The 20,239-nt window shown below is 37.0% G+C and overlaps 7 protein-coding genes and 2 long non-coding RNA genes across 9 annotated transcripts; 8 read left to right on the forward strand and 1 right to left on the reverse strand.

Annotated features, from left to right (window-relative positions):
• Positions 1 to 1,025: 1,025 nt before the first annotated feature.
• Positions 1,026 to 2,705, forward strand: LOC9303465 (ectonucleotide pyrophosphatase/phosphodiesterase family member 3). The gene has a single exon (XM_002867347.2). The coding sequence runs from the start codon at positions 1,130 to 1,132 to the stop codon at positions 2,513 to 2,515; it is 1,386 nt and encodes a 461-aa protein (XP_002867393.1). The 5' UTR covers positions 1,026 to 1,129; the 3' UTR covers positions 2,516 to 2,705.
• Positions 2,706 to 4,399: 1,694 nt separating this feature from the next.
• On the forward strand, positions 4,400 to 6,078 carry LOC9303466 (venom phosphodiesterase 2). Its single transcript, XM_021016574.1, has one exon. It carries the CDS (start codon positions 4,545 to 4,547, stop codon positions 5,925 to 5,927), a length of 1,383 nt encoding a protein of 460 aa, XP_020872233.1. The 5' UTR covers positions 4,400 to 4,544; the 3' UTR covers positions 5,928 to 6,078.
• A 934-nt stretch (positions 6,079 to 7,012) lies between these two features.
• On the forward strand, positions 7,013 to 8,821 carry LOC9303467 (ectonucleotide pyrophosphatase/phosphodiesterase family member 3). Its single transcript, XM_021016682.1, has one exon. The coding sequence runs from the start codon at positions 7,281 to 7,283 to the stop codon at positions 8,652 to 8,654; it is 1,374 nt and encodes a 457-aa protein (XP_020872341.1). The 5' UTR covers positions 7,013 to 7,280; the 3' UTR covers positions 8,655 to 8,821.
• A 1,546-nt stretch (positions 8,822 to 10,367) lies between these two features.
• LOC9303468 (ectonucleotide pyrophosphatase/phosphodiesterase family member 3) lies at positions 10,368 to 12,424 on the forward strand. The gene has a single exon (XM_002867350.2). It carries the CDS (start codon positions 10,639 to 10,641, stop codon positions 12,127 to 12,129), a length of 1,491 nt encoding a protein of 496 aa, XP_002867396.1. The 5' UTR covers positions 10,368 to 10,638; the 3' UTR covers positions 12,130 to 12,424.
• A 417-nt stretch (positions 12,425 to 12,841) lies between these two features.
• On the forward strand, positions 12,842 to 14,566 carry LOC9303469 (thioredoxin-like 2-2, chloroplastic). Its single transcript, XM_002867351.2, has 4 exons — positions 12,842 to 13,319; positions 13,554 to 13,733; positions 13,847 to 14,011; positions 14,239 to 14,566. The coding sequence occupies exons 1-4, from the start codon at positions 13,068 to 13,070 to the stop codon at positions 14,347 to 14,349; spliced, it is 708 nt and encodes a 235-aa protein (XP_002867397.1). The 5' UTR covers positions 12,842 to 13,067; the 3' UTR covers positions 14,350 to 14,566.
• Positions 14,522 to 15,838, forward strand: LOC9303470 (uncharacterized protein At4g29660). Its single transcript, XM_021016879.1, has 3 exons — positions 14,522 to 14,610; positions 14,834 to 15,102; positions 15,422 to 15,838. The coding sequence occupies exons 2-3, from the start codon at positions 14,911 to 14,913 to the stop codon at positions 15,539 to 15,541; spliced, it is 312 nt and encodes a 103-aa protein (XP_020872538.1). The 5' UTR covers positions 14,522 to 14,610; positions 14,834 to 14,910; the 3' UTR covers positions 15,542 to 15,838.
• A 90-nt stretch (positions 15,839 to 15,928) lies between these two features.
• On the forward strand, positions 15,929 to 16,931 carry LOC110226174 (PRA1 family protein C). Its single transcript, XM_021016878.1, has one exon. It carries the CDS (start codon positions 16,083 to 16,085, stop codon positions 16,653 to 16,655), a length of 573 nt encoding a protein of 190 aa, XP_020872537.1. The 5' UTR covers positions 15,929 to 16,082; the 3' UTR covers positions 16,656 to 16,931.
• Positions 16,932 to 17,462: 531 nt separating this feature from the next.
• Positions 17,463 to 17,951, reverse strand: LOC9303471. The gene is made up of 2 exons (XR_002330847.1): positions 17,793 to 17,951; positions 17,463 to 17,709 (listed from the first exon to the last, which is right to left on the reverse strand). It is a non-coding gene; the product is annotated as an uncharacterized LOC9303471 (long non-coding RNA).
• A 322-nt stretch (positions 17,952 to 18,273) lies between these two features.
• LOC9305489 lies at positions 18,274 to 19,347 on the forward strand. Its single transcript, XR_002330845.1, has 2 exons — positions 18,274 to 18,696; positions 18,878 to 19,347. It is a non-coding gene; the product is annotated as an uncharacterized LOC9305489 (long non-coding RNA).
• Positions 19,348 to 20,239: the final 892 nt, after the last annotated feature.

Here is a 20,239-nt window from a genome sequence, read left to right on the forward strand (position 1 = left end):
ATAACTTTGAACCAAATAATAATTTAGCATGGGCTTTATACTTCCATAAGTTCCATTTATATGCTCATATCAACCCAGGCTATATCCCGTCGGAGGAAGAGCCAACGACGAAAGGTTATATATATATATATCTCGATGTAACAAACACGTGAGTTAATTCCAAGTCGGCAAGATCAGACCATGTAAACGGTTCTCCCCCGTGTGACGTGTGGGTCATGCTCATGCTGATGATAATAATGTCTTTCGTTTTGGTAGAGTCAGCCTATGTCCATGTGTATTGTACTCTTGTACCTAGTTTTGGCATTGTAATTATTCAAGGAAACTGTTTCTCGCTGAAAAGTTGTAAATATTATTTAGGGGCAAATTATATATAGATATTGCCTTCAAGATTTGGAAAATATTCAAAAACAATTATCGTCATTTTACATTTATAGGACCACATCAAACACAGGCCATCCAGTCGTTGAAGAGCCCACCACGAAATGCTCTATCTCAAGAGTCACGACCGTAAGATCAGATATCAACGGCTCTCACACATCTGGATCATGAAGATGACAATAATGATAATATGACTTTTACCCAACTCTTGTATTGCAATTATTAAAGGAATCTGTTTCTACTGTAAACATTGTTCACAAAGTGACAAAGTTTTAAAAGTAATAAAATTTCCAAAATGTTAGAGGACATTTATCAATAGTAATAAATGTAATTGTCATGCCAATTTTCTTCTTAACAAATATCATCATGGCAACGCCCGTTTTTATTCAAATTGTAAGTATATAGTTTAATGAAAGATAAGATCAATAATCATATTTCATTCATTACAATAACTGATTATAATTTTGGTATATGTGATATTTAGCTAGTGATGATTTTATTGTTCAAAACACCAACTCAACACACAACACCAAATTGAGACGCGCACCAATTTTTAGAACATATAGTATCGAAATTTTTATGGCGAAGCCTCAAATGCTTTACATCACGCGAGGACTATATATGTAATGTTAAATTAATTTCAAAATACAGTAAGTTCGCATATGTTAAATTAGAAAAAAAAAAATGGAGAGACATTCTCACGCTCTATAAAAAACATGAGCTGCAAGGACCACAAAAGACAATCTTTCCAATGGTGAAAACCAAAAATGTTCTGTCTCCCAAACTTTCTCTCATCCTTCTTAATATTTTCATCATAGCCACCATCGCAGTCGCAGCCAACGCCGGTACCAATGATTTGAGTTCTCGGTCGTCCAAAACCAGGCGTCCCTGGCCCTTCAAGCAGCTCAACAAACCGGTGGTTCTAATGATTTCCTGCGACGGTTTCCGTTTCGGTTACCAATTTAAAACCGACACACCAAATATCGACCTTCTCATTTCCGGAGGAACCGAGGCCAAAAGTGGTTTAATCCCGGTTTTCCCCACCATGACGTTCCCAAACCACTACTCTATCGCAACCGGACTCTACCCGGCTTACCACGGTATAATCATGAACACGTTTATCGATCCGGTTACTGGAGATGTGTTCAACAAAGGCTTACAACCAAAATGGTGGTTAGGTGAGCCAATGTGGGTAACCGCAGTAAACCAAGGTCTCAAGGCTGTGACTTACTTTTGGCCAGGCTCTGAAGTTCCCAAAGGTTCTTGGACTTGCCCTGAAGGATATTGTCCACGTTTCAATAATTCGGTTCCTTTAGAAGAAAGGGTCGATTCGGTCTTGAGCCATTTCGATCAGCCTGAGGACGAAATTCCTGATTTGCTGATGTTGTATTTCAATGAGCCGGACAAAGCCGGTCATAAATATGGTCCTGACGATCCTCGGCTTACAAATGCGGTTTCGAGGATTGATAAAATGATTGGTAGGGTGATAAAGGGGCTTAAGAAGAGAGAGATATTTGATGAGGTGCATGTGATACTGCTTGGTGATCACGGAATGGTGACCAACTGTGAATGTAACGAGAAAGCGATTTATATTGATGACTTGGCGGATTGGATCAAGATACCTGCGGCTTGGATCCAAGCTTACAGCCCAGTGCTAGCAATTAATCCACAATGGGGCAAAAATGTCGAGAATCAAAGCGAAAAGAACGCCAAAGTCGTGGCAAAGATGAACGAAGCTTTGAGCTCAGGGGGAGTAAAAAACGGAGATTTATTGAAGGTTTACTTGAAGGAGAAGTTACCGGAAAGACTGCATTATTCTGAGAGCTATCGGATTCCACCAATAATAGGAATAGTCGGAGAAGGTCTAATGGTCAGACAGAATAGAACAAATTCTCAAAAATGCTACGGAGACCATGGTTTCGACAACAAGTTCTTCTCAATGAGGACTATTTTTGTCGGACATGGTTCTAGGTTTAGGAGAGGAAAGAAAGTGCCATCGTTTGAGAATGTGCAGATCTATAGCGTCGTTGCAGATATTCTTGGACTCCGACCAGCTCCGAACAATGGTTCTTCTTTGTTCCCTCGGAGCATTCTCTTGCCTTTCGGAGCAACAAGGGAAATAGAATATGAAGTCTAAATATCCTTAGCTCATGTTGAGAGCACTCATGAATAGTAAGTAAGCTGATATTATGCGAGTGACTAATGTATGTGTTTCATGTGACGTTTGTTTTCGATCTGGAACTGCATAAATATGAGTATATATGACCCTTTGGATAACCAGGTTTCTAGAACTGAAGCCACGCTAATAAAACAATTCTTTTGGTTTTTTGGCAGTCATTCGGCATTTAATATATTCGCGTATGTATATATATACCTTAATCATTACCTAAATATTACGAAATATCATTTTGTATAATGGATGTGTGGTAACTAAAAAAACAAGCATTCACTATTCAATACTCATATATATAATTAGGTCCACTGAGCCACATTTTCTAAAATCTTATCAAAACTCAAAAGCTAATACACAGTCTTACTCATCCAAATGATCTAAAATCTTATCAAAACTCAAAGGCTAATAATACACAGTCTTATTTGGCTACATTCTACCTTAGGCTGGTCCCAAAAACTTTTATCCCGTATAGAGTTGGCATAGGCGTATTTTACATTTATAGGCCAACGTCAAACACAGGCCATCCCAGTCACCACGAAATGATATATTTTAAGGTGAAAACACGTGAGTTAAATCAAGACCGTATGATCAGATATCAACGGCTCTCCCACATCTAGATCATGCAGATGACAATAATGTGAACGTGGCTTCTACCTAACTCTTATATTGTTTTTATTTAAGGAATATGTAGACATTGTTCACAAACTGCCATAAAGAGTTTTAGAAAGTAGTCAAAATTCCAACATTTCGAGGATTTTTTTTTTATATGTCATTCGATAAAATATATAGAGTGGTTAATGTAATTTTCTTTCCAAATCTTCCTTTTAACGAAATACCTCTATGTCCGTATGAATTTTTATTTTTTCAACGTCTTTTTTTGTTTTTTTATGGGATTTTTGCAAAAATGCCACTTTTTCAATGTCACTTTTCAAAAATATCTCTTTTTTAAAATCTTATAAAAAATGCTCTTAAAAATATAAGATTTACCCAAATATGTATGTAATATTATTAAAACATACACAAACTACATTTCTATGTATCTAAAATCTTATAAATACTTTATAAATACCTTATAAATGCATTTTAAATACCTTTAAAAACCTTTAAAATATCTTGTAAAACCTTTGAAAAATCTTAAAAATCCTTTAAAATAACTTGTAAAACCTTTAAAAACACCTTATAAAACCTTATAAATACTTGGATCGAGTCTTCAAGTAGTAGTTACAATCCATAAATACCTTATAAACCTAATAACACTTTATAAAAATTTCAGATTTAAAAAGGGGCATTTTTTAAAATGGACATCTAAAAGGGGCATTTTTTAAAAGGGGCACACCAAAAGAAGTATTTTTAACAATTTCCCTTTTTTTATTCACTTTTTTTCTTACTAACGAAAAAAAAAATTCAGTTTTTTCTTACTATATTATAAGAATAGGATCAATAATCACATTTCCATCATTTCAATAATTGATTAATTTTTGCTAGATGTAATATTTACGATGTAGTTTATAAATCATTGTACTAGACAATTTATCGTTCAAAACACCAACTCAACACATTATTTTTATCAAATAAAAATGTTTATAATTTTCATTTAAATTTTTTTTTTTTAAGAAACCCACTTAAGGACTCTACCATTGGACAAAGAAAATTTTAAGGATTCATTATTTAGGATTAAAAAAATGTTTAAAAATCATTTTAAGAATTCAACCATTGATGTTGCTCTAAATATCCCTGTTATCACTAGCAATAATTATGTACCAACAACTATCGATCCCGCCATGCATTACATTAGGATTAATTATTTACATTAGGATCCCGCCATATCAAGTTAGTTTCAATGAAATATCTATGTACAATGCTTTACATGACGACTAGGTAACATCAAGCTAATTTCAATAAAAGTCAAAATATGTTTTTAAAAGTAAGGAGAAACATTTTCACGCTCTATAAATAACATGAGCTGAAAGAACCATAACAAACATTCTTTCCAATGGCTAAAACCAAAACTTTTCTTTCTTTCAAACTTTCTCTCATCCTTCTTTATATTTTCATCATAGCCATCATAGCAGCCGCAGCCGCCGCTAACGCCCGTACCGATGGGTTAGATTCTCCGTCGTCCAAAACATGGCGTCCTTGGCCTTTCAAGAAGCTTAACAAACCGGTGGTTTTAATGATTTCTTGTGATGGTTTCCGGTTTGGTTACCAATTTAAAACGGAAACACCAAACATCGACCTTCTCATATCCAGAGGAACCGAGGCCAAACACGGTTTAATCCCGGTTTTCCCCACCATGACATTCCCAAACCACTACTCTATCGCAACCGGACTCTACCCCGCTTACCACGGTATAATCATGAACAAGTTTACCGATCCGGTTACGGGAGAGGTGTTCAACAAAGGCTTACAACCGAAATGGTGGTTAGGTGAGCCGCTGTGGGTAACCGCAGCAAACCAAGGTTTCAAGGCTGTGACTTACTTTTGGCCAGGCTCTGAAGTTCCCAAAGGTTCTTGGACTTGCCCTGAAGGATATTGTCCACGTTTCAATCTTTCGATTCCTTTAGAAGAAAGGGTTGTTTCGGTCTTGAGCCATTTTGATCACCCTGAGGACGAAATTCCTGATTTGCTGATGTTGTACTTCGATGAGCCAGACCAATCGGGTCATAACTATGGTCCTGATGATCCTCGGGTTATGACTGCGGTTTCGAGGGTAGATAAAATGATTGGTAGGGTGATAAAGGGGCTTAAGAAGAGGGAGATCTTTGATGAGGTTCATGTGATATTGCTTGGTGATCACGGAATGGTGACCAACTGTGAATGTAACGAGAAAGCAATTTACATTGATGACTTAGCGGATTGGATCAAGATACCTGCGGCTTGGATCCAGGCTTACAGCCCAGTTCTAGCAATTAATCCTCAGTGGGGCAAAAATGTCAAGAATCAAGACGAAAAGAACGCGGAAGTCGTGGCAAAGATGAACGAAGCTTTGAGCTCAGGGAAAGTAAAAAACGGAGAGTTTTTGAAGGTTTACTTGAAGGAGAAGTTACCGGAAAGAATGCATTATTCCGAGAGTTCTCGGATTCCACCGATCATCGGAATGGTCGGAGAAGGTCTAATTGTCAGACAGAACAGAACAAATGCTCAAGTTTGCTATGGAGACCATGGTTACGACAACGAGCTCTTCTCGATGAGGACTATTTTTGTCGGACATGGTTCTAGGTTTAGTAGAGGGAAAAAAGTGCCATCCTTCGAGAATGTGCAGATCTATAACGTCGTTGCAGAGCTTCTTGGACTCCGACCAGCTCCGAACAATGGTTCTTCTTTGTTCCCTCGGAGCATTCTCTTGCCTTTTGGAGCAACAGGGGAGATAAAATGAAGTCAAAAATCCCTTAGCTCATGAATAATAACTAAGATGATAGATGAGTGACTAATCTATGTGCTCAATCTTGTGACCCTTGTGTTTTTGAATAACCAGGTTTCGTGGACCGAAGCCACGTTAATAAAACAATTCGGCATCTTTTCTTTTATATTCTAATGTATATGGCTAAATCATTACCTAAAATTGTTCCTTATTACAATTTATATCATTTTGTATGATGTTTAGTAGTCACATCATACACTATGCAATACTCAAATCTATAATTATTTCTACTGATTTATATATTGCAGTAGTCAGTCGCATGTAACTCTCAATCCATAAAAGTCCACTTTAGTAAATATTATATTGATGGTAGCATCTATTCACCATATCCATGATCTACTTGATATAAATTAAATTTATTACATTAAAGTTAATCAATAGTAGTGGTAAGTGAAAAATCTCTCTCTTTCTCACTCTCTCTCTTGATATGTCAATTGTTTGATATATAAAACTCTATGATTTGTTTAAATTTTGAGAGATTAGATTGGAAAAGAGAAGAATGGTTGATATAAATGATAAACCTGAAACATTTGATTTCTTCTTCTGTTGAGCTCGTAAAACATGTGATAGAAACCTCAGTTGCATCAACAGGAAGAGTGGTTTTTTTTTTTCCCGTAGTTACTTAATTCATTTACAAAGAAATCTCTTTTAACTTGTGAGGTTTTCGACAAAAATAAAAACTTTTGAGGTAATTTTGATTTGAAAGGAGAGGTTTAGAGACCAGACCAGACAAATGGTGGTTAAGTACTTTGTTCCTAATACAATTTTTTTTATCATTGTAAATATTTTAAATATATTCGATTTCTTAGATCTTGGTGACTAGTCTAGATTTTGGCTAGAAATCTACTCCAATTAAAATATATTTTACTCACCGTTTTCTTTATTTTTCACCAATTTCCATTCTGTTGATGAAGTCACGAATCTCAAGTCCGATCCGATTCGGCCATCCCTATGTATTAAAAATCAAGATCAAGGCTTCTGAAAAACATGGGAAAAATCAGAGATGAGTAATTTTAATTCATATGTTAATACTACTATCATAATAGCATTTAAAACCATACGCTGCTTTTATTGATTTGAGATTAGAGAAACTATTACTTGCCGACAAGATCAATCAACACTACAAAAAGTAATTATGGCCCACGATCACCTGCCACTTAACACTAGAAAAAGAATAGTTAGTTAATCAAAAATATAAAAACACGAGAGATTCTTTATACTATATATAAAGAAAAAAAGAAATTTGCCGCTCTATAAAGAATGTGAACGTTGCTGAGCTCAACCACCATCAAAACTCTCTCTCTCTCGATGACTAAAAGTAAACCTGGCCGGTCCTGTTTTTCCGGTTACACCATGTACAAGTTATCTCTAACCGTTCTCATCGTCCTCGTCGTAGCCGTCACTGCCGATGGTTCGGACTCTCAATTGTCCAACGCTAGGAGACCCCAGCCCTCCAAGAAACTCAACAAACCGGTGGTTCTATTGATTTCCTGCGACGGTTTCCGGTTCGGTTACCAATTCAAAACAGAGACACCAAACATCGACCTGCTTATATCCAGAGGAACCGAAGCCAAGACCGGTTTAATTCCGGTTTTCCCCACCATGACGTTCCCAAACCATTACTCAATCGCCACCGGACTTTACCCGGCTTCCCACGGTATAATCATGAACAAATTTACCGATCCGGTAAGCGGGGAACTATTCAACAGGAACCTAAACCCTAAATGGTGGTTAGGTGAGCCATTGTGGGTGACGGCGGTGAACCAGGGGCTCAAGGCTGCGACTTACTTTTGGCCAGGCGCTGACGTCCACAAAGGCTCTTGGAACTGCCCAAAAGGATTTTGCAAAGCTCCTTACAATGTTTCGGTTCCTCTAGAAGAAAGAGTCGATACGATCTTGAACTATTTCGATCTTCCAGAGAGCGAAATCCCCGATTTCATGGCTCTGTATTTCGATGAACCGGACATACAAGGCCATGAGTACGGCCCTGATGATCCTCGCGTCACAGAAGCGGTCTCAAAGGTCGATAATATGATCGGTAGGATCATACGAGGGTTGAAGAAGAGAAAGGTTTTTAGTGATGTTCATGTGATATTGCTTGGTGATCACGGAATGGTTACTAACTGTGACAAGAAAGTGATTTACATTGATGATTTAGCGGATTGGATCAAGATACCCGCGGATTGGATCCAAGATTATAGCCCCGTGCTAGCGATGAATCCACGGTGGGGCAAAGATGTCAAGAATCCAGGCGAGAAGAATGCGGAACTTGTGGCGAAGATGAACGAAGCTTTGAGCTCAGGGAAAGTAGCCAACGGAGAGTTTTTACAGGTATACTTGAAGGAGAATTTACCGCAAAGGCTACATTATTCCGATAGCTCTCGGATTCCACCGATCATCGGAATGGTGGGAGAAGGTCTAATGGTTAAACAGAACAGAACATACGTTCAAGAATGTTCCGGAACTCATGGATACGACAACATGTTCTTTTCCATGAGATCCATCTTTATTGGATATGGTCCAAGGTTTAGGAGTGGAAGGAAAGTGCCGTCGTTTGAAAATGTTCAGGTCTATAATGCTGTTGCAGAGATTCTCGGACTCCGACCATCTCCGAACAACGGGTCTTCTTTGTTTACTCGTAGCCTTCTCTTGCCCTTTGGAGAAACATCGCAAGTAGAATGAAGCTAAATAAAAACCTAAGACTGTAATATCTTTGAAGTTTGTTTCAGTAGAAATTACTATGGCTTTTAGTTTCGGATGCATTTTAATGTTTCAGCTCTAAATCAATGTATCAACACATAATGTGTTATGGAATAATTTTGCTAGTATAAGACTAAAGTTTTACAAGATACTTAAGTAGAGTTAAATAGACCTAAATTATTTGAATCAACATATTGAATTATGAATACAATTTTTGCGTTTACACCAACTAATGCATGTAGCGCTCTACGAATTAAAAGAAAGAAAAAAAGTTGGCTGCACTTATTGTCTCTAAATGCGTTGCTATTTGAGATGTACTCCATAAATTATCTTCTTTCTTATATTTATTGGATCTCTATCCTATAGTATATCAACGGAAACGTAATTTTATTTCAATATTTGGTCATTTTCTGACCACTTGGTGGAACTCGTGACAATATTTATTGATACGTTGGAACTTTCAAAATGAAAGTTAGCTAGATAAACCAGCATTTTGGCTTAAAATATTATCGAGTGAATAAGATAGTAATTAACACTAACGTGAAGACTGCGGTCTATGAATTCTATATCACTAGTTTATTATTTTGGAAGATCTTTACCATGTGACTGACTATATCTCATAAAATCCAATCTCATGATCCATTTTCTATACGTAGTTATCGATGTTAAGTTAATGCTAATCACCTATCATCGCGGTCGCCTACGTCGATTCGAGATTCACGATTGTAGATTTGTAGCCGAAGATTTTATAAAATTACAAACTGATATAACAATTTCAAATAATTCTATTTTATTGTTCGATCTGCTAGTTTCCAAAGTAAATTATCAGTACTTTGTTACACTTTTATTTTTGTTCGATAAAAGGTTAAGACTTAAGACATTTCTTATCTTTTGTTAACACTAGGCATGCAAGAGCTTAATTAGTAGATTTAACATAGTAAGTGAAATTTTAAGATTAATTTTTCTGGTTCAGTTTCATATGTCAAGTGACAAGTATCATGTGGATATATCACCAGATTAACCTCGAATTTACCCCTAAATTAAACAATGATCCAAGAACGTGCAACTATACAACAAACAAAGTTAGTGCTGGAACTTTAGTTTAGATTTGTTTGTTTTTTCCAATCAAAGAATAACCAACCACAATATATTCTCATAACGTGCATTTACCTGAACCAAGATGAATCTGCCAGACCCATCCATCACCATCACTAAAGAATTGAAATGAATAAGAGAGAGTGTGTGAGGATACTAAACCGGGTCTCTTTGATACAACAAGTCAACAACAAAGAGTAGGACCATAAGACCACGAACCTAAGGCGTGTTACAATAGACCGGGTTCCATCTATGAACCAACCGGTTTTCAATTTAGTTTAGGGAAATGATCAATTTCTTCATCTTTCGCACTGGTCCAAGCTCTTATCCACTTGTGGCGTTCGGACTTTTTTCTTTAATGTTTCTTTCACTATGACTAGTCAAAAACTGTCTGGATAACTAAGTGGGATTTATAGCTGTCAAAAAAAAAAAAAAAAAAAAAACTAAGTGGGATTTATTATGTGTGCTGGGCTAGGCCCATAAAACTCTGACCGAGCTGGGTCTGTAATAATTTTATTTGCAACCCTATTAATGGTGAAAGAAAAGTAACTAATCAAGTAAGAAGTCTATAGCCATCTAAATTCTAAGCTATGAAGCAGCTCAAACCAAAAGAAGAAAATGTAAGAATGATGGACTTTTTTTTACCGGGAAACGTGGCTGATTCACGAGCGTCCATTAGAAAAATCTCGATCCATGGAAAACGGAATGTGGAAGTCACTACCAACGAACTACTCCAAGTACTAAAAGCTAAGCAAACTCACGAAATCGTGTCTTTTTAAATTAAATAAAAAAACTCTGAACATAAAGTTTATAATTTTTTGAGATTTGAGAGAAGCATCATCAACCCATTTGGTCAAGGAGAAGAGAAGCAATGATCTCCGGCGACACATTATCAGCTAAAAAACCCAAATCGGTTCCACCAGAAGAAGACCAAGACTCACCAAGCCAATCAATCGCACTTCTCGACAATCACACAGATTCCTCAGATTCTGATTCTTCCACTAGAAGCATCTCAAGCTGCTTCATCTTCACATCTCTCCTTCTCGTCACCTGCATCGCTCTATCCGCCGCTTCAGCTTTCGCGTTCCTCTTCTTCTCTTCCCAAAAACCTGTCCTTTCCTTAAACCAAGTCTCAAAGTCACCAGCTTTCGACAGATCCGTAGCTCGTCCACTCAAGAAACTCGACAAGCCTGTGGTTCTTTTGATTTCCTCAGATGGGTTTCGCTTCGGGTATCAATTCAAGACCAAATTGCCGAGCATTCACCGGTTAATCGCCAACGGAACCGAAGCTGAGACGGGTTTAATCCCTGTTTTTCCGACACTAACTTTCCCGAACCATTACTCTATCGTCACAGGTCTATACCCAGCTTATCATGGAATCATCAATAACAGGTTCTTTGATCCAGAAACAGGGAACGTTTTCACAATGGCTAGTCATGAACCAGAGTGGTGGTTAGGTGAGCCATTGTGGGAGACAGTAGTGAATCAAGGGCTTAAGGCTGCTACTTACTTCTGGCCTGGCTCTGAGGTACACAAAGGCTCTTGGAATTGTCCTCAAGGTTTATGTCAAAGCTACAATGGGTCAGTTCCTTTTGATGATAGGGTTGATACTATTTTGAGCTATTTCGATTTGCCTAGTAGCGAAATCCCGAGTTTCATGACGCTTTACTTTGAAGATCCTGATCATCAAGGTCACCAAGTTGGCCCTGATGATCCTCAGATCACGGAAGCTGTAGTTAATATTGATCGGCTAATAGGAAGATTAATTGATGGGTTAGAAAAACGAGGGATTTTTGAGGATGTGACTATGATTATGGTTGGTGATCATGGAATGGTTGGAACTTGCGATAAAAAAGTGGTTGTGTTGGATGATTTAGCTCCTTGGATCAAAATCCCAAGTAGTTGGGTTCAGTACTACACTCCGTTGCTAGCGATTAAACCCCCTTCAGGGTATGATGCAGCAGATATCGTGGCTAAGATAAATGAAGGGTTGAGCTCGGGTAAAGTAGAGAATGGGAAGTACTTGAAGGTTTATCTGAAAGAGGATTTACCTAGTAGACTGCATTATGTAGACAGTGACCGCATCCCGCCTATTATAGGACTAGTGGATGAGGGCTTCAAGGTGGAGCAGAAGAACAGTAAAGCCAAAGAATGCGGTGGAGCTCACGGGTATGACAATGCCTTCTTTTCGATGAGAACTATATTCATTGGGCATGGTCCTATGTTCTCAAAAGGAAGGAAAGTGCCTTCATTTGAGAATGTTCAGATATACAATGTTATCAGTTCGATTCTAGGACTTAAGGCTGCACCAAACAATGGATCCGACGAGTTTCCTGCAAACGTTCTATTGCCACGCATGTAGCAGAGTAGGGTAAGTTCATTCTTCTGTCAATAAAAGGCAGTCTAGACTCTTAAGACTTTGTTGTCAAAACAGAAACGAGTTTGATCTGTTAGACTATTTATGCGTTGTGATCTGAATGCTGTTTCTGTATGATTTCATCAACTTAAACGTATTCTAGTATTTTGGAGTATGTAATCGTTAAAACATGTCTTGACATTTGATGCCAAGATTGGAAGCTTTGTACTTTCCTCCAAAGAAACAATGCTTTGAATTGGATACTCGATTCTTTGCCAATAATTGGAAACAATTTAATGTATGTGGGAATTATCAACACTTATCACTGATGTGTCCTATTTTCTTGCAATGATTTAATGTTATGTTTTTTCTTTCATCACTTGGCCTAGTTTGTTAGAACAGAACATATTCACTTATTCCTTAGACCAAAAACCTTCCTCTTTTAAAATCGTCATATACATTTTTGATCCAAAGTTGAAAACTTATCAAACCTAAGTATATATGTACTAGACTTGATTGATCAAAAATACGAATCTAATTAAACCCAAATCGCCTTCATAACGAAACCCAAAACAATTTGATATATTTTCTTTAGATTTTTCTGTGTTTGTATATCAATTCAAGTTGGGCCCAAATAACAAATAAACATAAATGGCATTTTAAGTAAATAAGTTTCTTATCTGCGTTCCGTGTTAAAACACGATTCTAACGGAGAAACAAAAACGCGTTTACACTTTTTCAACGCTAACGATATTATCGACAAAACGCCAAGTGGATGACGGCGGTGTAAACGCTTGAAATCGCGTCTATGTATACTTTGGAGACATGATGAGAGAAATATCACTGGAATCTGAACCAGACAGTTTCTGATCTTCTTCTCCTAGAGGATCACTCGGAGAAGATTCAAAACCAAGACCAATCTCACTCTCTCTGGGTTCATTTAGATGGCTGGAGTTGTACGATTAACGACGACGTCGGTTCAAGCCATTCGCGTCTCCTCGTCCTTCAGCTCCTTTGCCACCGCTCTTAATCCTCTGCAACCTTGTCTACCTCCAAATTCGAATCTGAATTCCGACAAGAGATTGCGTCTTCTCTCATCTTCTCCTTCGTGCTCGTCTTCTCATTATCACCCATCTTCTGGTTTCGGAAGCCATAGCCTTCTTAAACGACCCAAGAGCCAGGTGTTTCGTGTCAAGGTACAAATGTCTAGGCTTTTAGCTAATTCTGTTCGAAAATTGAATACCCTTTTGGAAATTGAGACTCTTGAGCCCATTTCTGATCTCTTCTCTTCCCACTTCAGATGTTTAGAAATTAGTCTAAAGTTTCAGTTTTTCGTTAGATACGGTGCGGTGATGCTATGGATTGATTCAGTATTGGATGGTGATGCTTTTGGCAATAGTTTGAGTGTCTGATGCGTGTTTGTGGTTTAGGTAGATGAAAATGTAGCCGAGACAGAGCCACCGAAATGGTGGGAGAGGAATGCCCCAAACATGGTCGACATTCATTCTACTGAAGAGTTCTTGAGCGCTTTAAGCGGAGCGGGTGATAGATTAGTCATTGTAGAGTTCTATGGAACTTGGTGTGCTTCTTGCAGAGCATTGTTCCCAAAGGTTAGTGTCATGTGACGTATCTGTTTCATGAAACTATAAGAGTTTCATTTCTCTTTCGTGATTCTGAGAGAAATTTTAGATGTTTTTAGTGTATGTTTTGAAAATCTTTTCAGCTTTGCAAGACAGCGGTGGAACATCCGGATATAGTGTTCCTCAAAGTAAACTTTGATGAGAATAAACCGATGTGCAAGAGTTTGAACGTGAGAGTACTTCCTTATTTCCACTTTTACCGTGGAGCTGATGGCCAGCTTGAGTCCTTCTCATGTTCTCTTGCTAAGGTAAAGAAGGCTATTCGGTTTCACCTTTTCCCTTCAAGCTTAGAGAACTGCTTCGGTGTTCTTTTTGGTGTAGGATCTATCAAATATTAGAAACCCTTTGCATGATATTGATACAATTGGGATTCCTGGCATCAACCTATTGATAGATCAAAACCTGTTGAATGCATTTGGTCTGTCTCTGATTACTATTTGACATCCTCTTCTTTGAATATTTGTGTTTCTTTCAGTTTCAGAAGATAAAAGATGCCATCCAACTGCACAATACCGATCGTTGCAGCCTCGGTCCAGCCAAGGTACCTGAAGGATTAACATTAGCCAAACCAGCTGGATCAAGTTGAAGTGCCAGACTTTTAGATATATTACTAAGGCAACAATCTTTGGTTGCTCAAGCAAATACTCAGCTTAAAATTCTGTATATCGTCATATTTTTTGGTGTAAAAGAATACTTCCTGAATCCAGTTACGATTCTTCTGCTAATACGCAAGTGCAAATGTATTTTCACTACTGCTGGTCTATTGATGTATTTTCAATACGCAAAGCAAGCTTATTGATGTATGCATGGTGTGAGGTTGCAGAAGTCTAATTTGCAAAGTTTTGGGGTAAATTTCTAAGTTTCTCAACTTAACGAAGGATAGTGAACAATAAATACAAAAGTTTGTAGAAAAAATGGTGATAACAGTACATGAATCATATGCTACCAACTTGTATAATGTGGCTCAAGTGAAACTAAAGAGAAGTTCAAGGACTGAAAACTAAAACTTAAAGAAATATGAGACTGTTTGGTAAACATTTTAACGTTTAAAGTCTTGCCTTTGATTTCAGATTTTCTCAGGTTCCACGCGCCGCCGCGAAAAATCCGAAATTCGGCGAAGGTTTGAGAGAAGGGAGAAAGCTGAGAGATGCAAGGAGTGTGGAGCCAACTATGGAGGAAATACGCTGATTACAAGTACAATAAGTTCGAGAGATTTGCCGTTTGGGAAATGATCGAACCTTACCGTCGACCAAAAACCTTCACAACTTTGATTACTATCTATGTCGCCGCCTTTTACACCGGCGTCATTGGCGCTGCAGTTACAGAGCAGCTCTACAAGGTAAGCTTCATATTGTTATTAGATTTATGGGTTCTTATCTAATTCTCGTGATTGGCAATGTTAGGGTTCAAAATGTGATAAAATTGGAAATGCTTCATTGTTGATGATTTGGGTATTGTGGATTATTGATAAAGGATTTCGTGTTCAAGAAAAGAACTATACTTGAATTATTCTTCATTGTACTGTTGATTAGGTCTATCAAAGCTATATGAAATTATGAATCCGTTGTTCTGTAGATATATTAAATTCTTGTCAATGAGCAAATAAGTTATGCTTCTTGCTTTAGTGTGAACTTTGTGTTACTCCACTCTGTAAACAGGAGAAGTTTTGGGAAGAGCACCCAGGGAAAACAGTGCCTTTGATGAAGCCAGTATTCTATCGAGGACCATGGAGAGTTTATCGCGGTGAGGCTATTGCTTCAGATGCTAGCAGCCAGTGAAGGTAACGATTAGACTATCAGAGACTATGGTCAAGGATATATCTCTGCGATGTGCATCCTTTATGTTGGCTCGCTGGTATATATACCAAACAACTTTGGATTCTATAGAGTGCATGTGGCCTACTTCGAGTTGTTTAAATGTTCTAGGCATCTCTGGATTTAAGCTGGTCGTCGGTATATTATGCTTGTAGACAATAAGGTCTATCGACTCTGTTAGGATTGATTTTTCCAGAAATTACTTGTAATGACAGTCTCATTATAGTATTAATGATTTTATAAGAGAAGTTTAAGGGTATCCATCTGTTTCTTTGAATATCTCTCCTTCCATTATTAGTACATTGTAATTCTTATGTGCCTGTCTTCTAGTGCCCTGAAATAAAACATTCCCAAATAAGAGAGGTGACCTAACTACCTCAGAAACATCGAGAAACTGTTTTATCTCTTCAAAGGGACCTTCACATTCTTTTTCCATATAGATTCCTCTGGTGATGTTCTCTGTTTTTTTCTTTTCTTTTTTCTTGTTTGTTGCTTGTGAAAGAATATGACAACATATGGCGCTATACCATCCCAAGAAAATGCTTCGTCAAGCCTGAGCTTATTAGGACGAGCCAAAGAATTGATCTTGTTAGGCCTTAGCTCTCAAAGGCCATGGCTTGAACTTGTACAATGTAGTGCCTTTAGCCTTCCTATCTCATTTACTGTTGCCACTGAACGAATCAAAACCAACATCATGATTTTTCGAACCAACTACATTATCATCTTCATTGTTACTATCTTCATCAGCATGCTCTGGCAACCCGTCCACCTTTCTGTCTTTTTTATCTTGATAGTAGCATGGCTATATGTCTACTCCCGTGATAATGAACCATGGGTGATATTTGGCAATGTGATCGATGATTCTACTTTGGTGCTGGTTTTGTTGGTCCTCACGATCGGTATATTTCTATTAACAGATGTATCCCGCGGTATTATGATCGGGGTTTTGGCTGGTTTGCCCATTGTTCTGGTTCATGGCATGTGTAGGAATACAGAGATGTTGTTCGTCTTGGAAGATGATGAAGAGAAGCTGACAATTAACACAGCAAAATCTTCGTCGCTTTCTTCTTCCTCGTAACAACTGAAACACATGATTTTTTGTTTTGGTTTCATGACCGGTGGAGCAAAATCAACATGATGCAAAAAGAACGTTAGCTCTTTTGCGGTCAAAAATTCAGGATTTGGACGTTGAGATGTAATGATATTAGTCAGAGACCATAGTGACACAAATGATACTTTGCCTTGTTGACCTTGAGGTCCTTAAATAGGTTACAATGAACTTCTTTGAGAAACTACAAGAAGTCTAGAATGTACAAATGATGTGAACAAGAGGCGTCTACTTTTTATGTCTTTACTCCTCAAGTCTCAACAAAGTCTCAATCTTTCACGCTTTTAAGCAAAACTCACTCTTATGGAAATGGGCTATTCAGAACTTTTAACTCTTCTAAATTCTGAGACTTTTTTACCTGTGGACCACATATTTATATCAATCTGGTTCATCTTTCATTTACTCATGAATGTAAATTCATGTCCCACCATATAAAATGTGGTAAGGCGTTAACATTTTGGTTTTGCTGACAAAAACCACAACTGTATCCTATCTTGTGATTAGGAAACAATCGAAGGCTTAGTATCAAACGTAATGATTATAGCACTGAATTTTTATTATCCCCAATAAACTTATACAAACAATAACCAAGACAAGTGTGATCCACTTGTCGATTATCGCTAATCACAAATTATACAATCGATTCTTTTCGTTTTCGACAATTCCGAATTGAAAGGTTATGACTTTATATGAACAAAGATATGTTTCTTTGTTTCTCACAATAAATCTCAGTATTCATAACAATGAATGGCCTTGAAATCTTACTTCGGAGCTATAATACAGAGGTGAATTTTATTTTATTTTTTGATCAAGGTGATGACACAAATATATGGATGTATTATTCTAGAACAGAACTATCTGTCTTTAGACCATTAAATTTACAACAACATCTGTGATTAATTGGAGGGTTTTTAATGCATATTAAAAACGTTGGATCTTCTCCAGGACCTGTGCATATGCTCTTGCAATCTTCATCAGTTTTACAAGGGCCTTTGTAGTGACATCTAACATCTTTGTGCAAAAACTATGGAAACAAAAATTCTCAATTAACTCATATTGTATTTAGCATTCGTTTTCATATAAAGAAATAGAGGAAGTTAATCTTACCAGTTGTCTGAGAAGAAAGAAGACTACTAATTAAGAGAATAAAAACAAATTGAAATTTTTGTGATGCCATTATTTGTCTCTGTAACTCTTTTTTGGTGAAGATAATTTCTGTGTGTTTTTTTTCTTCTTCTTTTCTTTTAGTTTTAGAGCTAATGGTCATCTCCCTTTATATAAGAGACTACATGATTACATCCTTGCATCCATTCCTGTCTAAATTATTAAATATAAAAGATCATACAGTATTGCAAAAATATCTCAACGTATTAATTGTGAAAATCTTGGATTAATTATATCCATAATCACTGCAAAAAATATCCAAATTTAGATATATATTGAAAACATTTAAGCTTTTTTGTAATCTCTTACCATTTATGACAATAGGTCAAAGTCACGTGTTACTCCAAAGCACAAATTTATTGATTTCTATTTTTGATTATTATCCCCTGCGCTCAAACTAACAGCAAGTAACGGAGGTGTTTCTCGGAGTTGAGTGTTAGAGCACCTCCAATGGGAGGTTTTCATGGAATTAAAATGGGGTTCTCTTGTTTTAAGAGAATAAAAAAAAATCAAAACAATTAATTTTGTAGAGATCGTTTCTCTGGAGAGACATTTGGGAAAATGAGAGAGCCGCATACGTGGCAGTCAGTGTTTGGTTGTTGGCAGTCAGTCATTTTTTTTTCTTTTCGGGAAAGCGAATTGGGATGCCAATCGGAGAGAAGAAGAGAGGGATTTGTGTTTGTTTGTTGTTCTTCGATCGAAAATGGTGAAAGCGACAAGTAAGGATGCTGAGGATCTGTTTCGATCTCTTCGTTTCAAATTTTGTTGAAATTGAATGCCTTGGAACTTTTGATTGCAGATCATCGACTTGTATGTCGTTTTTGCTGTCTTCACCGCTCTGATTCAGGTTCCACTCTAATCTGTTTGGATAATGGCTTCTCTAGATCTGCGATTTTAAGGAACTTTAGACTTTTTATGAATATGTTGTATTATTTCTTCCATGGTTAGTTTTGTAGATTAGGTAATCGATTTGGATCTCTAGTTTCTTGGAGAGAAGACGTTGTGATTAAAGCTTGTTTCCTCTGTAGATAGTGATTAAAGCTTGTTCTTAATGGCGAGGCTGTTTGGCGAAATGGGTCGTCTGGAAAACGCACGCCAGATGTTGGAGGAAATTCTCCAACGAAACCCACTTTCGTTTGAGGCTTTGTTCGAGAATGCATTGCTCATGGACAGGTCTGTGGAAGGAGCTGCAGTGCTGCAGAGGCTGGAAGATGCTTTAGCTGTGCCGAGGCTGAGTATTTGGTGAAGGAAGCGAGAGACGTGAGACTGATCATTGCGCAGATACATTTCTTGCAGAAAAACATTGATGAAGCATTGAAGAGTTACGAGCAGCTGACGAAAGAGGATTCGAAGGATTTCAGACCGTATTTATGTGCCGAGACCACAAGTATTTTTGGAATGATTGTGAACCAAAAATAAATGGTTGTGTATGCCACTTGCTATTGCTATATATAACACCATCTTTCACCAATAATGTAACTTGTTCTCTCACCATGCATCTTCAAATGTATCGATCACCAAAACTCAAAATTGTTCTTATTCTTAGACAAAAAAAAAAAACACCATCACCAATCCATATAATTCATCTTGTTTTTTATTTCTACAATCTCCCAACATCTTGTTTTTTAAATTTTTTACACAAGTTCTCTTCTTACAAATTTTGTCAATTTATATCTCTATACTATTAAAAGAGAAGTACAAATGAAAATCGGTCGGGTTAAAATCAGAAAATTGACCCGAAATTCTGAAATCGGATCTTTGAAATTTTTTTGGAATATAAATTCGAATTAATAATGAAAAATCGAAATAAAATCAAATATTTATGAAAATCAAATAAAATCTGATTGTACTTATGGTAACTAATAATAAAGAGAAATTGTTAAAAATGCCCCTTTTTCAATACCCCTTTTCAAAAATGCCCCCTTTGAAAGTCCATTTTTAAGTTTGTCCTCTTTTAATTTTAAATGACCATTTTACCCTTATTTGAAACAAAATTAGGTCCACAAAATACAAAATATTTTTTGGCGGGAAAAGTGATCCCGCAATTTTCCCGCCAAAACACTTGTAAAAACCTTTAAAATACCTTGTAAAATTTTCCCGTAAAAAATTACCGCCAAATACAAACCCGTCCCGCGAATATATGCAGATTTGCGGGATTGTCCATGGATTTTGTTTAAATAATTTTAAAGTAACCAAAATTTAAAATACTACTAAAATAAATAAATAAATCAAAATACTATTAAAAGTTTGTTTAAATTACCACATGTTGAATAAATTATAATTTTTTCAATAAATACTAATATGCGGGCTGATCCGCCAATCTGCGGATGAAAACCGATTATACCTATGATCCACTGCGAATTAATCCATGTGGCCCGCTTATTTGCGGG

Source organism: Arabidopsis lyrata (assembly GCF_000004255.2).
Source record: "Arabidopsis lyrata subsp. lyrata unplaced genomic scaffold ARALYscaffold_7, whole genome shotgun sequence".
Taxonomy (NCBI): domain Eukaryota; kingdom Viridiplantae; phylum Streptophyta; class Magnoliopsida; order Brassicales; family Brassicaceae; genus Arabidopsis; species Arabidopsis lyrata.

Bases quoted from the DNA above. Each gene is read 5' to 3' on its own strand.
- LOC9303465 (XM_002867347.2), top strand. From the start codon at position 1,130: ATGGTGAAAACCAAAAATGTTCTGTCTCCCAAACTTTCTCTCATCCTT.
- LOC9303466 (XM_021016574.1), top strand. From the start codon at position 4,545: ATGGCTAAAACCAAAACTTTTCTTTCTTTCAAACTTTCTCTCATCCTT.
- LOC9303467 (XM_021016682.1), top strand. From the start codon at position 7,281: ATGACTAAAAGTAAACCTGGCCGGTCCTGTTTTTCCGGTTACACCATG.
- LOC9303468 (XM_002867350.2), top strand. From the start codon at position 10,639: ATGATCTCCGGCGACACATTATCAGCTAAAAAACCCAAATCGGTTCCA.
- LOC9303469 (XM_002867351.2), top strand. From the start codon at position 13,068: ATGGCTGGAGTTGTACGATTAACGACGACGTCGGTTCAAGCCATTCGC. The intron at 13,734-13,846 runs GTTAGTGTCATG...AAATCTTTTCAG, and splicing joins GCAGAGCATTGTTCCCAAAG to CTTTGCAAGACAGCGGTGGA. The intron at 14,012-14,238 runs GTAAAGAAGGCT...TGTTTCTTTCAG, and splicing joins TCTCATGTTCTCTTGCTAAG to TTTCAGAAGATAAAAGATGC.
- LOC9303470 (XM_021016879.1), top strand. From the start codon at position 14,911: ATGCAAGGAGTGTGGAGCCAACTATGGAGGAAATACGCTGATTACAAG. The intron at 15,103-15,421 runs GTAAGCTTCATA...CTCTGTAAACAG, and splicing joins TTACAGAGCAGCTCTACAAG to GAGAAGTTTTGGGAAGAGCA.
- LOC110226174 (XM_021016878.1), top strand. From the start codon at position 16,083: ATGACAACATATGGCGCTATACCATCCCAAGAAAATGCTTCGTCAAGC.